The sequence below is a fragment of the Kickxella alabastrina genome, assembly GCF_025024165.1.
Source record: "Kickxella alabastrina strain RSA 675 chromosome Unknown BX661scaffold_39, whole genome shotgun sequence".
Classification (NCBI taxonomy): Eukaryota; Fungi; Kickxellomycota; class Kickxellomycetes; order Kickxellales; family Kickxellaceae; genus Kickxella; species Kickxella alabastrina.
In genome coordinates, this window is record NW_026251510.1 from 8,784 (window position 1) to 23,726 (window position 14,943).

The 14,943-nt window shown below is 43.0% G+C and overlaps 1 protein-coding gene and 2 non-coding genes across 3 annotated transcripts; 1 reads left to right on the top strand and 2 right to left on the bottom strand.

Moving 5' to 3' along the window:
* Nucleotides 1-758: 758 nt before the first annotated feature.
* BX661DRAFT_t130 lies at nucleotides 759-863 on the top strand. The gene has a single exon. It is a non-coding gene; the product is annotated as a tRNA-Tyr (tRNA).
* Nucleotides 864-1,373: 510 nt separating this feature from the next.
* BX661DRAFT_t133 lies at nucleotides 1,374-1,445 on the bottom strand. Its single transcript has one exon. It is a non-coding gene; the product is annotated as a tRNA-Glu (tRNA).
* A 590-nt stretch (nucleotides 1,446-2,035) lies between these two features.
* BX661DRAFT_189347 (uncharacterized protein) lies at nucleotides 2,036-2,655 on the bottom strand. Its single transcript, XM_051537560.1, has one exon. The coding sequence runs from the start codon at nucleotides 2,511-2,513 to the stop codon at nucleotides 2,172-2,174; it is 342 nt and encodes a 113-aa protein (XP_051388676.1). The 5' UTR covers nucleotides 2,514-2,655; the 3' UTR covers nucleotides 2,036-2,171.
* Between the last annotated feature and the right edge of the window lie 12,288 nt (nucleotides 2,656-14,943).

Genomic DNA, 14,943 nt, shown 5'->3' on the forward strand with positions numbered 1-14,943 from the left:
GGATCTGCTGTTGTTGCCGTGCTGGCCGCTATCTCGCTGGCCGCGGCCAATGCCAACCCTCTTCCGCATGCATCGGCGCCTAACAATTCTAATGATGCGCTTGTTAAGCGCAGCGCTTGTGGCGGTGGATGTGGTGGATGTGGCGGAATTGGTGGCTGGGGCGGCTGGGGTGGTGTTGGTCCTGGCGTCGGCGTTGGCATCGGCGTTGGCATTGGTGGCTGGGGCGGTGTTGGTGGATGCGGTGGTTGCGGTGGCTGGGGCGGGTGCGGCGGGTGCGGCACTGGTTTCTGGCGCTAAATGCTCCAAAGCCGCGCTGTTTTTTTTGAATAATCAACACGGCTTGCAAAGAAAATACAAACGCTGCAGCAAATAATTATTGTCGATGAGCGAGAGCACAAAAAACGCTCAAATATTTTTAGTGCCAAATATCAGTGTTTTCTCAGTTTTTTTATAAAAAATGCTTTGGCAATTTTTGAAGGCAAATAAAATATATATTAAACAGAGCGATACCATTTCTAGAAAATAACGTTTTTACACTACAAAACAACCAACGGATTCAAGATACCCCCGGCTATTATTTGCTTAATTTTAAACATGTAGCTCACAGCCGTATTTTTGTATGTGCAGTATGTTTTCTTTACTTGCCAGCCAAAATATTCATAATCAAAAACTATAACCAAAACAAGACATTCCTATCCCCAAAAAATGTATTAGCAATGATATGTACTGACTGGATATTCCTAATTTCAGAGAAATCACCGAAAATAGCTCAGCGGTAGAGCGGGAGACTGTAGTTGCGTTACAAGCCTAGCTTGTATTAAGTTGTTATCTCTAGGTCCCTGGTTCAAATCCGGGTTTTCGGACTTTTTGTGGTATTCTTTTTTGCTGATGATTTGGGGGCAGCGTTGTGATTATGACGCTCGCGCTGCTTCTACATTTTTATTTGGTATAAAAATCTTGATTGTGCTGAGCGCCTTTATTTTTTTACAAGCATTTGACAATTAGCTATGGCTGTGCTTTGAATACAGCCAAACCGCTTTCATTTTGCGATTTGTTCAAATGAAAAAGGGTCTCTTGATCTTTTCATAACACACAAGTGTTCACCGCTTTTTGTATTTGATAGTGCTAATACTGCACAGTCACAGAAGCTTTTGACAAAATTTCAACACGCAGCGAGTTGCTGTGGTGCTTTGCGTAGTTGACATTACACATGAAAATTTATTTGTGTGAGCTGTGCAGCAGCAAAAAAACCAAACATAAAATTTAAAGTTACCGAACCTGCTTGCTCGAGATTGACCAGATGCAGAGTAAAAAAGAAAGAGCGCCAAAAAACAAAAAGCCTTGCCGCTTTAGAAATAGTGGCAAAAAGTATGTTCCGCAACGGGGAATTGAACCCCGGCCACGACGGTGAGAGCGTCGGATCCTAGCCACTAGACCATTGCGGATTAATCGAATTTGTCAAGGTTAATTTTGACTTGCTAAACTGATTCTATTTAAAAACATAATAAAGTGTGGCTTAGACTTTTAAATACTTACTTTTTTACGAAAGTTTTAGAAATATTTATATTAAAAAATATGTAGACATATCATTATATGTATTGCAATTAAATGCATAGATGTAAATGTCTTTTCAAATTTTTATTGTGGTTTTAGTTACTTTTTTGCATGGGCAGAGGTGTATTGCCTTAGTTTGTCTCCACTTCCAAATATTAAATTGAGCAAAATATGTTAATCGCTAAAGCTAGTTTTGGCTTAACCACTCCCGTCATTGGCGCAAATTTATAAAACACTCTAAAGTCAACTACAGGATTTTTTAACAAACGTAGCAACATTCTTTTATACTTCTTTGCTAATGTCAGCAAGTTATCACTGCCATTTGGCACATTGCCAAGCAAAACTTCTAAATAACTCTAAAAAATAAAAATTTATTATAAAGTTTATCGCCCAGATTATTTTTTTGCACAAGGCAATAGTTATAACATGTGATGATCATGCCTGGATTACCAATGTGTTCAAATTCAAAACCAATTAAATATGGAGTTGCACAGAAAGTTTTTATTTGACACTAACAAATTAAAATAATATTGCAAGGATAGCCAAGTGCGTCAAGCTAATCTGCTGTTATTAAACGGATATTAAAGTTATCAACATCAGATATTTCTGCCACTCGATCAAATAAGTTTTTTGAGTGCATTAGCAACGGCATTAGTGGCGGCCAGTGCAGCCTTTTGCGCCTGAATGGCTTTTATGTGGGCATTTCTGGCAGCAGTAATGGCTGAGCCTGAAGAAGAGCTAAGATTTGAGTACGCTTTGTTGGTCTTGGAAATGGCAACCTTGAGACTACTGGCCGCACTGTTATCGTAGCTAATGGCTTGCCTGATGGCAGCAATGTTGTATTTAATGCTGGCGCGGACATTCAACTGGTGCGAAGGGTTTGCTTCGGGCATAGCAGCAGGGGCAGCAATAGCTGAGGCGGCAACGGCAAGAATAGCGGCAACAAACGAAAACTTCATTTTTGTGTTTAATTATTGACAAGATGCGATTGAAAACAACTGAGGAATAGTTTATTGGCCCAAAATAGGTAAATATACTTTTGAACGATGAAGTTGGAAAATATATTATAGAGAAATAAGTATGTTTATATATATTAAAAAAACACTTGTTGCAATAAGTTAATATTAGCTTTTAGTGAGTCACTTACATGGTTTTTTTTGCGCAAAAATGTAAACAAACAAAACAACCTTTATTGTGGAAATCAATAATATCGTATGTGCATGTGCATACGCATGTGCATGACCAACTCTTTTTGAATGTGTTTGAATTGCTGAAAATAAAACAGAAATCAGGCATTTTTGTTGATACTGTTGCACTGACAAATCAAGTTAAAGTAGCTGAATAATATAAATTAAACAATCACGGCAAATCTAGAAATATTGTTAAATATTGAATCTAATTATTGATACCCGCAAACACGTTGTACGCGTCATTTACAACCCTTTCAGCCTTGTCCAAACTTTGAAGTGCTGTATTGCGGGTGCTCTATATGATGTTGGCGGCGTCTCCCTCAAAAAATGATGCGTGCGATGCGGCCTCGTTAATTTTATCTTTGGCCTGGCGTATGTGTTTAATCGCCGTCTTTTCCAAATTCATGACATCCTGTATTTAAACTGGGCACACTTTTACGTTGGTTACACAAGCCAAAAGTATGGTAGAACTTGTAATATAAAATGCTTTGCCATTGATTCTATTCTATGTTAAGAAGTATACAATTAATGGCGTGTTTTAAAATAAAAAGAGGATGCATAGACGGTCTTTATTAAAGATAAACCCTGCCTTGGGCTTTGTGTTCTTATAACTGCTGGCATAAATGTATAGGTTTAGGTGATACTATTTTCCATTTGCTATGTTGGTTTTTTCTTAACACCACTACTTTTAAATGTTATTGCTTGCGTAGTCATGTGAATAAATGAGACGCCTATTTATAATGAAAAATGTATTTTGAATTTTGAATCGTTAATTTTGAGGCTGCAAAATTTGTTATCAAGTGAGCTTGCTTTTTAAATTGCAAACACTTTGTTTTGCACTGGTGGTGTTGAGCAGACTGATGATATGGAAGTGGGTGACAAGGTTGAGAGTTGTGAAACGAGTTTCCACCAATATTCCGATTGACAGGGCATAGAAGGTACCATGTAGGGTCAAATCAGAGGACATAATATTAGCACCCTGATATGCCATCACCATTTGATAATGTATATGCATGTATGCGCACATATACGAATACCACAACATTGACTTGCCAAGATACGGGTTTGCTCGCAGAAGAACCAGTTCTCGCCAACGGAGTGCACAACTGGCGAAGTGCACAACAGAAGCAACGAGATACATATTATAAAAGACGAGACCAGCTCTAGTTCTACTTTTGATTCCCTTGATAATAAAAACTATAACAAAACCCAAACATACTTTTAAGACTAGACAACTTGTGCTCCCCTCAAATCACAACAATGAAAATAATAATAAAAATTATACGAATGTTGTGGTAGTAAGCTCGCCAAAGTAAAAGCTCAGGCGTGGCTAGTACAGCAAAACTATGTCATTACGACATTAATATATCAAAATAGCAATGCATATAGAATCAAGCAGCTGGTATTTTGTAATGTATTTTTGTTAAACCAAACTCTTACATCTTTTTATTGCCAGTATTTACAAATTTAGCATACTTGGCTAAAAAACAATGGTGATATTGATATGCATTTCAATTCAATTTGTTTTGCTGGTACTTTGCACAAAATGCAGCTACTTATCGCGGCAACATCATTCTGTTTTCAAACGCATATGCGTAATTTAAATGTCGATAAGTGTTTAAACAATAAAATGTGCATAAATAAATTGGAGACAATATCTAGCAAACGGTCTACATGGAATACACGTTCCGGTCTATTTATCATTGGCGTGCAAGTGAATATTTCCCCAAAATTTAGTGCGTATTCGGATAATGGTATGTCGTTTCGTCGTGATTAACGTTGCTTTTGTATTTATTTTTATTTTTCTGCCACCCTTACCAATTGCATACCAGTCACAGCCACATTTTATTGAAAATTTCAAGAAACAAAAGCTTATAACTTTGGTTTTATATATTAAAGCGCAAAATGTAGGCCGCTACATGTCTGCAATATACACGCACCTGCATAATGCAGCATAGTTTTGCATTCCCCCCACATCTTGCTGTCACACGCGAAAACCGTACTGATTTGTGTTCATTTTATCCATGCATTCAAAAAAATAAAGACAAACTTTTAATCAACACTGTGCATACTGGTCACTTGAGCTTTGTTTAATTTACCTCAAAACATAGACATGCACATAACAAACAGCCAAAAAACGGCCAAAGCCTGCACGCTTGTTTGCCATGCGTCTGCAGCTTTGTCTGCTTGACATGAACGCCCGGATTTTATATTTTCAATTTTTACTTTGTTGATCGGTAGTTTGTACATTTACTCCAACTTTCATTGGGGTGCATGCAATCTCACGAGGACAGTACTCTTTGTCCCCTCTTTGTCTTTTTCTTTTGCATGAAATAAGCATGACTAATGTGCATTTGCTCCCAATTCGACTAGAATAAAAAAGTACATTCACATCTTTTTTGCACCTTTATTTTAAAACCATCCCGATAAGGACATGTCTTCCATTGAGGCAATTCAACTATGTCGCTGCTGATGGAGTATCAATTTATGCACAAAACAACCACAAAGGTGACATTCCCGATTTGCTTGTTTTTAAGTTGGTGCGCCGCGGTCTTTTAGACAAGGAGCTGCTTTTGTCGCCCTGATCATCCGTTGCTGTCAGGCAGAGAAACATGCGCAGTTTTGCGTTTATCGTGCGCCGAGCCTTACAGGCTTTGGTTACATATTTTGTCAGTATAGCAACCTTGCTCTATATCTTCCCAATAAAATGTGCGCTATCAGAGAACGCCAAATGCTGTTAATCAATTCTCATAAATAACGACATTATCTCCAACCGTTTTTTGCTTGGCCTTGCCAAACAAGAACTGTCAAAAGAAAACCCACCTACTCTTTACACAGTTATTTAGTCTAAATTTTCTACCTATTTTTAATCAACAGTCGAATTTTATATTTTCACTTGCTACACATTTATATTCAAATATTTTACATATTAGTATCCCGTCAATGGAGTTTCTTGCCGTCCATCGGTTTGCCAACACCGTCCAAACGGCCCACCCGTTTTCCAGGCAAGAAAATGTTACGGCGCCCGACATTACCACGGCTACTGCTGAAGACCTCCATGGCGTGCTCGGGCAATGGGCAGTAGTGTGCAACGGCATAAACATCAGCTCAATGGTATGCTCTATCATAGTCATACTGAGTACCATCATAGTAGCGTTTGTAAACCGCAGTCTCCTCAACCGGCCCTCATTGCGAATTTCCACTTGCATAGCCCTGTGCGACCTATCATTCTCCATATGCCAAGTCTTTGTATTTAACAATGACTACATGAGCGGGCTATCTGAAACGCACCTAAGGGCAATTGTATGGATCATGGCCGGGTCCAATGTTTCCTTTGTGTTTCTCTCGAGCTGCATGGGAATTCAGCTGCTTTTGACAGTGCTCACAAACAAAAACCACTGGGCCGAGGCCATTCGGCCATACTATGAGGTCACAAGCATTTTCTGCGGGTTTTTAATTACTCACCCGTACATGTACGTGTTCAAGAATATCAAATGGATTCCTGTGGCCCAACTCTTCTATTTCAGAGAAGAGGAGTCAGTGGGCAAGCGCAACATTTGGTTAGTTCAGTGGATGTGGATTTTTGGCGGAGTTGCTTTCCTTTTTGTCATTGCACTTTTGACGTATATTAAGATGTCACGCGCTTGGAAGGCCACCGAGTCGTCTATAAACAGGTACCGTACGCCGGAGAAGCTCGATCTGCTGGACTTGGATTCAGACTCGGACACCATGCAGCAAATTTCGGACGAAAGGAAGAGGTACATTCGGTCGGTTACGCTTCGCGTGACTTGCTATCCGATCATTCCAATTATTACACTGTCCTTTACGCTTTTATGCAATCTCTTGTCAGCTACGCCGTTCTGGCTCTACGTCATGAGCAATTTGATGCCGTCGACACAAGGTATGCTCAACTTTTTGGTCTACACAATGAACCCGTCATTGGACGTGTACAGGAAAAGGCTGGTAGAGCGGACACGCGGCGCCAAGCGGAGAACTAGGGCAAGGTTTGGCAAGCTGGAGGAGGCCGAGTCAATGTCTGACTTCCCAATTACCTTTTCAGAGCCAAGCAGCGTCTACAGCGACAGAGATAATTTCAAGTATACATCCTAATCCAACAAACATCTTTTACTTATCTTAATTGCACTTAACTTGTACCAATAATTAGCACCTGAAAACAAATATTTCAACACAATTGGAAAGTAAATTATTTTATTATTTGTTTGCTAGTTTTTGTAAATTTGTTTTTGAAAGTGAGAGAAAATAATATTTGCGATACATTATACTAAAAAAATTATGAAAATTATGAAAAATAAGGAAAATATATATATTTTAATGCCATTGCATCTGGTTGCCGAACCCCACAGCCTGGTTTGCGTTAAACATATTTTGCTGTTGCTGAGGTTGCTGCTGTTGCAAAAAATTATATCCTGTTTTAAAATGCATTGTGGCTCATATCTACTGCATTTTCAGCTCATATAATCGCGTAGTATGCTTTCCCCGAAGATTCGCTGATTACTTCGGCAGTGTGTCCTTGGTAGAAGCTGGCGTCTACGCTGAGTTTCTTTATGTACCCCAATGCCTTGCAAATGGTCCTTATGGTTTTGTCATGTTTTGTCTCGGCAAGTTCAGGGTCCATAGCACATACCAACAAGAAAGCAATGCTAACCAAGGGTATAATTACAGTGGGCTTTATTCTTATTGTGAATATGAAACAGCAAGTTTACTCTAGTTGAATTTTTATAAAGAGAGGGTGTAATATTTTGTCTCAATATCAATAAGCTGGTTTTTTATATTATCTGGTGATAACATTAACAATGCCAATCTCGCTTTGCCATTTTAAAGAAAAACACATTTTTTGACAATTTTTAGTGTCTGCAAGCGTAACGGGGCTGGGTGCATGGTAAGAATAATCAATTCAATTTTATTATTAAATTATTCAAACACAGTTATGAGGTAAAGCGCTGACCAAATACATGTTGGTATTTGTATAAGTGCTGCGCGGAGTACTGGGGAGCGTATGCATTGTAGAAGTAATAAATGAATTTTGCGAACTCATCAGCGAGGCGGGATTCTTCGCGAGTATATCCACATTGTCATTAAACGTCATGGTATCAACATTGACGGTCGGCGAATAATTGTACACATCCTCCATGGCGTCTTCCTTTATAATAGCAATCCAGTATTGCAAGTACTCTTCGCGGTTAAACATGCAGTTGTAGGTGGGCACCCCCATGACCACCCAAAATGCTACCGAAGCACCAACATGGTTTGTATACACTAACAGATTGCGCCACACAAGCGAAGCGGTGTAAATATTGATTACAAAAAGGCACACTGTGTTCATTGCGCTGATTATAAAGAGTATGCTAAACGAGGAGAGGATTTCGACGTGCTCGCTAAAGGAAAACGTAACGTGTCGGATTCCCCACGTCATCGCAGCAACAAAAGTCCAGATCATCCAAATGATAACAAGAGTGGCGATTATAAATTTTTTGTTGGGAAAACACACGTCAAGGAGCGGCTCGTAAATTGCAGTCATATCCTCGGGGAGCACGGTGGAAATAATGGCAAACAACAAGATCGAGGACACAGTGACGGAAAAACCAATTATAAAAACGGGTCCTTTGAACGCCTTGCCCTTGACAAACACGTGGTAAAGTGCGTATGTGCGCAGTCCAAACAGCGACGTGATGTAGAATGCACCCAGACACGCGCGGCACCAAATTACTGTAAACCTGCAGCTGGTTAAAACTGGATTCCCGTAAAGGTGCACGAGCCCTCCTGTGAATATGTCGCCGAGAAACCAAGTAAAGCCACCAAAATATAATGAAAACATGATGGGTACGTTTTTGACCTTAAGCGGCGGGTAGTTTCGGTTGTAAAGCATAAAACAGAAAACGAAAAACTCTAAAAAGTATTTTGTGGATATGACAATGATTGTAGATAGGTCGATGTAACCGACTGGATCCAGGCGTATTCCAAGAAACTCGGCCACTTCGATTCGATCAATTTCTTCAGGTGTAAGTGTGAAAGGCATTATTTTAGTGTTAAAATTATAGACATATTTGTGTTGGAAAAAGATAAAATAAAACAAAAATGAAATGAAAAGAGGAGCTTTACATCAATACAAACAAAAAAATCTCTTATCAGCGATTTTTCGTAATGCATTTTTTGTTACAATACGGTGGCTTCAAAACAACCAAATGTACAGTCAAATAAAACAACAAAAACAGCCAATTTTGGAAGTCAACATTTCTGACAGGCTTTATTTTATTTACATTGTTTTGCATGCTAACAATGTTAGATAAATATTACATATGCCCTGCGATCCGCTAATCCTCATTTCCGCTGCGATTGTATATCAGACCTATCAATAGCCCGTTTTGCAGCGATATCCAAAAGTATGCGGATACATTTCTTGTTTCTTATACTGATACTTCTAATAAACAAACAAATTTGAAAATTTTATTTTGCCACACCTAGAAATATTAAAATTAAAAGCACAATATTTAAGCAAAGTTCTATGTCACTTGTAAAAAGATATATGTCCTTTTATTTTTACAACAAAAGATGCCTATAATACACTTTAGGTGGCGCATCTGGTGTGCTCGGTACGAATAATGTAGTGTAGTTATAATCTGCCCTCGCAATCGAAAAATTTGGTAGCATATGATCGCTATAGCCGTCCTTGTACAAATTCCCTGAAAACTCAACCAAATTAAAAGTCTCCTCACTATTCGTCGCCGGGTACTCATACTGCCTCTCCATTGCATCTTCCTTTAAAATAGAAATCCAATACTCCAGGTACTCATCGTGATGGAATATGCAGTTGTAGGTGGGCTCCCACATAACCACCCAATATACCATGGAAGCACTGAGGTGGTTGATGTACAGAAGGCTGGTGCGCCAGCTGAGGGACATCATATAGATGGGGACGATAAGCAGACAGACTGTATTGAGTATACTGACTACAAACATGATTAGGAAGGTCACTAGCAGTTCCCGCCTTTCGTTGAAGCAAAACGATATATTGCGCATGCGCCAAGACATTACTGCAGTGTATGCCCAGATGGACCAGATGACAAGCAGTACGGAGACAATGTAGGGTGTGGTCGTGTAACAGACGTCCAGCAACTCCTCATACGATGTGGTCAGCCTTGTAGGTACCAATGTCGAGATTATGCCAAATATGATGATAGATGATACTGTTAAGCCAATGCTGATTATAGAGACCTTGCCCTTAAATGCTATGCCCTTGTGGAATATATAGTATAGAGAGTAGCAGCGCAATGCGAATATCGATGTAACGTAGTAGGCACCAAAGCAGACACGGAACCAAATGACTGTGAGCTTACACGTTCTCAAAACAGGGCTTTGGCTTAGATGAACAAGACCGCCGGTGAATATGTCGCCAACCAGCCATGTTACTCCTCCTAGGTACAGTAAAGTCATAACGTAAATGTTCTTGACCTTTAATGGCGGGTAATTGCGGTGCCGGATTTGGTAGCAGAGCGCTAGGAACTCAACCAGGTACATTGTGCCGAGAACCATTATTGTTGAAAGATCTACGTAGCCGATGGGGTCCAAGTGCACGCCCAGAAACGCGGCCATTTCCACCCTGCTTATTTCCTCTGGAGTGAGTTTGAACGACATTGGTGTAAAATGTAAATAAATGCAAAATAAGTGAGGCTAGGAAGAAAGTGACAGAATGTACATGCCAATGAAAAAGAAAGAAAATGCTAATTTATTATATTTTATTAGAAAACAAGAAACATTTATCTAGTTTATTTGCTTTTAATTTATACTTATTTTATAATCTGTAGTGTTTTGCTGACCTTGAAAGCATTATATACACATTTTGTGTAGCACAACACATAAAACGCGTTTTTTTGCAAGCCACCTCAGGTATGTATATATAAGTGAATGCTACGATGGGAGCAACAATTGGCGATTTACAGGTCGATTGTTTCAAAATTTTTGAGAGATTCATTTGTGGCTATGTTGCCGCGGCGAAAAATAAATAATTAGACGACAAGATGGAAGGTATATTGAAAACTCCTTGTACGTAATCAAAGCAATAATACTTCTAAATATATCAGATCGAATTGTTCATTCTGTCGCAATATTATTAATGTAGAAAAAAGAGATACAAATATTAAGAAAACGCCGGTTACTTTTTAAGTCTAGGGGCATATGCATTATAGCACGAAACACTCAGTAAAGTCAATATCAGTCAAAGTTTGGTACAAAGAAGAAATAGCTTTCATGATCTGGCGAGTATTTGGATAGAAAACAAAGCCACGCGAAGATCTGTTTTCAGCCAAGTAGTGGCGGAAATCCAGCTCAATGTCGTTGATAAACTGGTCGCGTTCGCTCGGAGATAGGTCGTCGAAGGCCCGATCGCTGTTGTGGATGCCTGTTGACTCTGGTAACGCAGAGTTGTAGTGGTGGATTGTAGTTGAGCCCTTCATATTGTGTGCTGTGTAATCAATAAAAATATATTTATGAGATAATGCGTGTCGTGAAGTTGAGAGTAATGGGTAAGAAAAGCCGTAGGGAACAAAAATACAATATTTTTAGGATCGAGGGAACAAAGGCCCTTAAATACTTATTTTTCGGCTGTGATGGGGTGGGTGTGTTAATAGCCGAGCCAGGCGCAAACATTTATATATTTATCTTTGCCGCCACAATATGATTTGCCAATATAAAAAATAGTGGGGCAGGTGGATGCGGAACCGGCCATGCTCCAATATTCGATTGGTCATCAGGTCTATAAAAATAGAACATTTCCAATTAAAAAATTTCCCAACAATATCGGACAAGTAAAGGGAACTGGGCGTCCAAACCATCAGATACAAGCAGCTAATACAAAAGCCACATGTTTTCAATATTGCAAAAATAAAAAATCCAATTAGAAGAGCTTGTAGCACGACCAGCTCAAGGACACCTGATACGCCTCCAAAATCTTCTCGACATTCGCAGTGTCCTTCGCAGCACCTACCGCCACATGCAAGGGGAGCAGGTGCTCGAGCGTAGGATGCGCCTTGTACAAGTAATCCGACTCGCTCAGGGCCAAGATTCCCTGCTCGCGGTTCTCCCCCGACAAAAGAGCAGTCTCGATCTCCTTATCGAATGGGCGCACATACGAGCGCACGGACGTTGCCGAGGCGCCAAAGTAATCGCGAAGGTTATGCACCGCCATGCCGCTGCCCACAATGACCACCCCCTGTTCGCGTAAAGGAGCCAACAACTGGCCGAGGTGAAGGTGTTGGGGCATGGAGTCGCTGCGGAAAAGCGACAGCTGGATAATTGGGAATGGTGCGTTTTCCAGCCCAGCCTTCTTCAGCACAACCCAGGCGCCGTGATCCAACCCGCGGTCTACGGTTTCCACAGGGATGCCGCCCTGCGTGAGCAGCTGGGCAATCTGTTGTGTCAGCGCGGGCTCTGTCTTATGTGCAAACTCCTCCTTGTATAGCCACGCCGGGAAGCCACCAAAGTCATAGATTAGCGGCTTGGGAAAGGCGCTTTTGCCGTTGATCTGGAGTGATTTGCCGTTGTTGGATTCCCAGTGACCGCTGAGTACAAGAAGTGCGCGTGGGTTTTGGGCGCGAATATCGTCGCCAATTTTGCGTAGAGCCTTGGATATAGCGCCGGTCGGGGGGTAGTCGGATTCGTCCAGGAGGTTGGGCCCACCGTGGCTGACAAAGTAGACGGGCACCGGGGCGGTTGTAGTCATAGTGTAAATGGCGGGAATGGCTGTGTTAATGACTTTGGGTGTTTTGGATGGAAAAAAGAAACGATTCAAGACGTAGAAAGATATGGCGATGAGTAGAAGCCTTGTTAGAGGCGACATAAATCAAACAAGGAAAAAATGATAAAGGTGGTGCTGGTAAAAAATAAAAAATGGACAATCGGGTTTGACGCACATCTGTCCCTTTTTAAACCAAACCCTTATTTGACAAAACACCGATTTGTAAGTGGTCTTTCGATCTTTCTCGCGATTTGTCATCTCAGCTGGCCATCAATGTCGCCGCCACTGCCGCCATGTCGATTACAAATTGTAAATTACAAATTGGCAATGCAAATTAAGGGCAGCGTAATCGCGTAATCGTGCTCTGAGGAATAGGGTGCGGGGGTAAGATGAGATCACATGTGCAGCGTTTGCTTAGCTGCTGCTTATCTCTTATGTGGCGCGCTGCAACTCACATTGACGACTTTTCACATGCGTGGGTATTTTGCATCCATTGGAATTTCGCTCTTAGAAAAGACAAAGGTAGCACCAAGAGGCACAATGACTTTCGAAGGCACTCTTTTCATCTTTACTATCATTTTTTATTAACCGCGTTAAAGTAGAAATAATACACACCCACAAGCCTTTCAAACATGTACACTCCCGTTTTAAGAAGACTCGTTGCGCTCGGCGGTGGCCATGCCATGCGCGCGTTCAGCAGCTCGGCAGCAGTGTCCGAAGCTATCAAGCGCATAACGGTGGTGGGCGGCGGCCAGATGGGTGCCGGTATTGCGCAGGTGGCAGCCACATTCGACCACCAAGTGACCCTGGTCGATGTCAGCCCCGAGGCATTGGAGCGCGGTCGCCAGTACATGGGCAAGTCCCTGGGCCGCGTGGCCAAGAAGAAGTTTCCAGAGGATCCCGCGCAACAGACCAACTGGGTCGATTCGATCCTGGGCCGCATCCAGGGCTCGACCGAGCTGTCCAAGGGTGTTTCCCAGGCCGACCTCGTCGTCGAGGCCATTGTCGAGAACATCAACGTAAAGCAGCGCTTGTTCGCAGATGTCGCGCAGACCGCCCCCGCCGACTGCATCCTGGCCAGTAACACCAGCTCGCTGCCCATCGGTCGTATTTTCGAGAATGTCAGTGCCGAGCGCAGAGCGCTGGCCGTCGGCTTGCACTTCTTCAACCCCGTTGCACAGATGAAGCTGGTCGAGGTTGTGCGCACAGGGGAGAACAGCGAGGAGACTGTGCAGAAGGCGTTGGACTTTGTGCGTGCCATTGGCAAGTCGCCGGCGGTGTGCCAGGACACCCCCGGGTTCATCGTCAACCGTCTGCTGCTGCCCTACATGATGGAGGCCATCCGCCTGCTGGAGCGCGGTGTCGCTGACTCGCGCGACATTGACACGGCGATGAAGCTGGGCGCTGGGTACCCCATGGGCCCCTTTGAGCTGGCGGACTACGTCGGCTTGGACACCGTCAAGGCTATTGTCGATGGCTGGTACACCGATGGCGAGGGCCTCAAGGGCGACTCGTTGTTTATGCCCAGCCCCAAGCTCAACGAGCTGGTGGCTGCCGGCCATTTGGGCGTCAAGTCCGGCAGGGTTTCTACAACTACAAAAAGTAAACTAAAATCAGCCGCTCAGTTTTTTCTCCCAAATATTTAATTAATCGATCGATCGTTATCAATATTGAATTACAGTTTGCATTTGTATTTGCATTTCCGCTGTCGTTATCCTTATCGCATCATCTTCATGACCTCCTCGTAAACGGCAAACACAATGGCGCCCGAGAACATCAGGCGCGCCAGCCGTGGCGTTGCGCCCTTCCACAGCGCAGCGGGCCCTCGCTGCTAACGACGCTTGCAAAACAATGCAGGGACCCGCGATGCTCTGCCGCAGCGCCCGCCTGCATCCGCGTCTTGACGACGTCCAGCGGCATCGTGGCGTAGACCGTAATAATCCCCGCACACATGCCCAGCGCAAAGGCCTCAGGACCCGAAACCGCCCTCCCCGTGCGCGCCACCAGCGCTTGTTTGAGGGAATCGTAGGCGGCAAAGCGCACGCATGAGTTTGCGCCCTGCCTGGCCATCACCGACGCCACGCCCCTGTACAGGGTCCTTACGCCACTGCCGCGGCTGAAAATATCGCGCACGCAGTCGGCTGTGCCACCGAATCGCTGGCGTGGCATGCATTGGTCGTGAATCAGCCGCGTCTTCACAGCCTCCGCCGGCGCTACCACCAAGCCACCCTCCACTATGCCGGCGCACAGGCCAGCGAGCATCATTCTTCCCATGGTCAAGTTTCCGGACGAGTCGCGGAGCCGCGCCTTGATCGAGTCGTATGTGAGGAAGCGCACGCCGGCCTTGGCAGCGTTCCCTGTGAGCATCGGGGTGAGCCCACGGTAGAGGCCTGGGATGCCCTGGGTTTTGAGTGTCGACCGGAGGCAGTCTAGAGCCCCGCGGTATTG

Bases quoted from the DNA above. Each gene is read 5' to 3' on its own strand.
- BX661DRAFT_189347 (XM_051537560.1), bottom strand. From the start codon at position 2,513: ATGAAGTTTTCGTTTGTTGCCGCTATTCTTGCCGTTGCCGCCTCAGCT.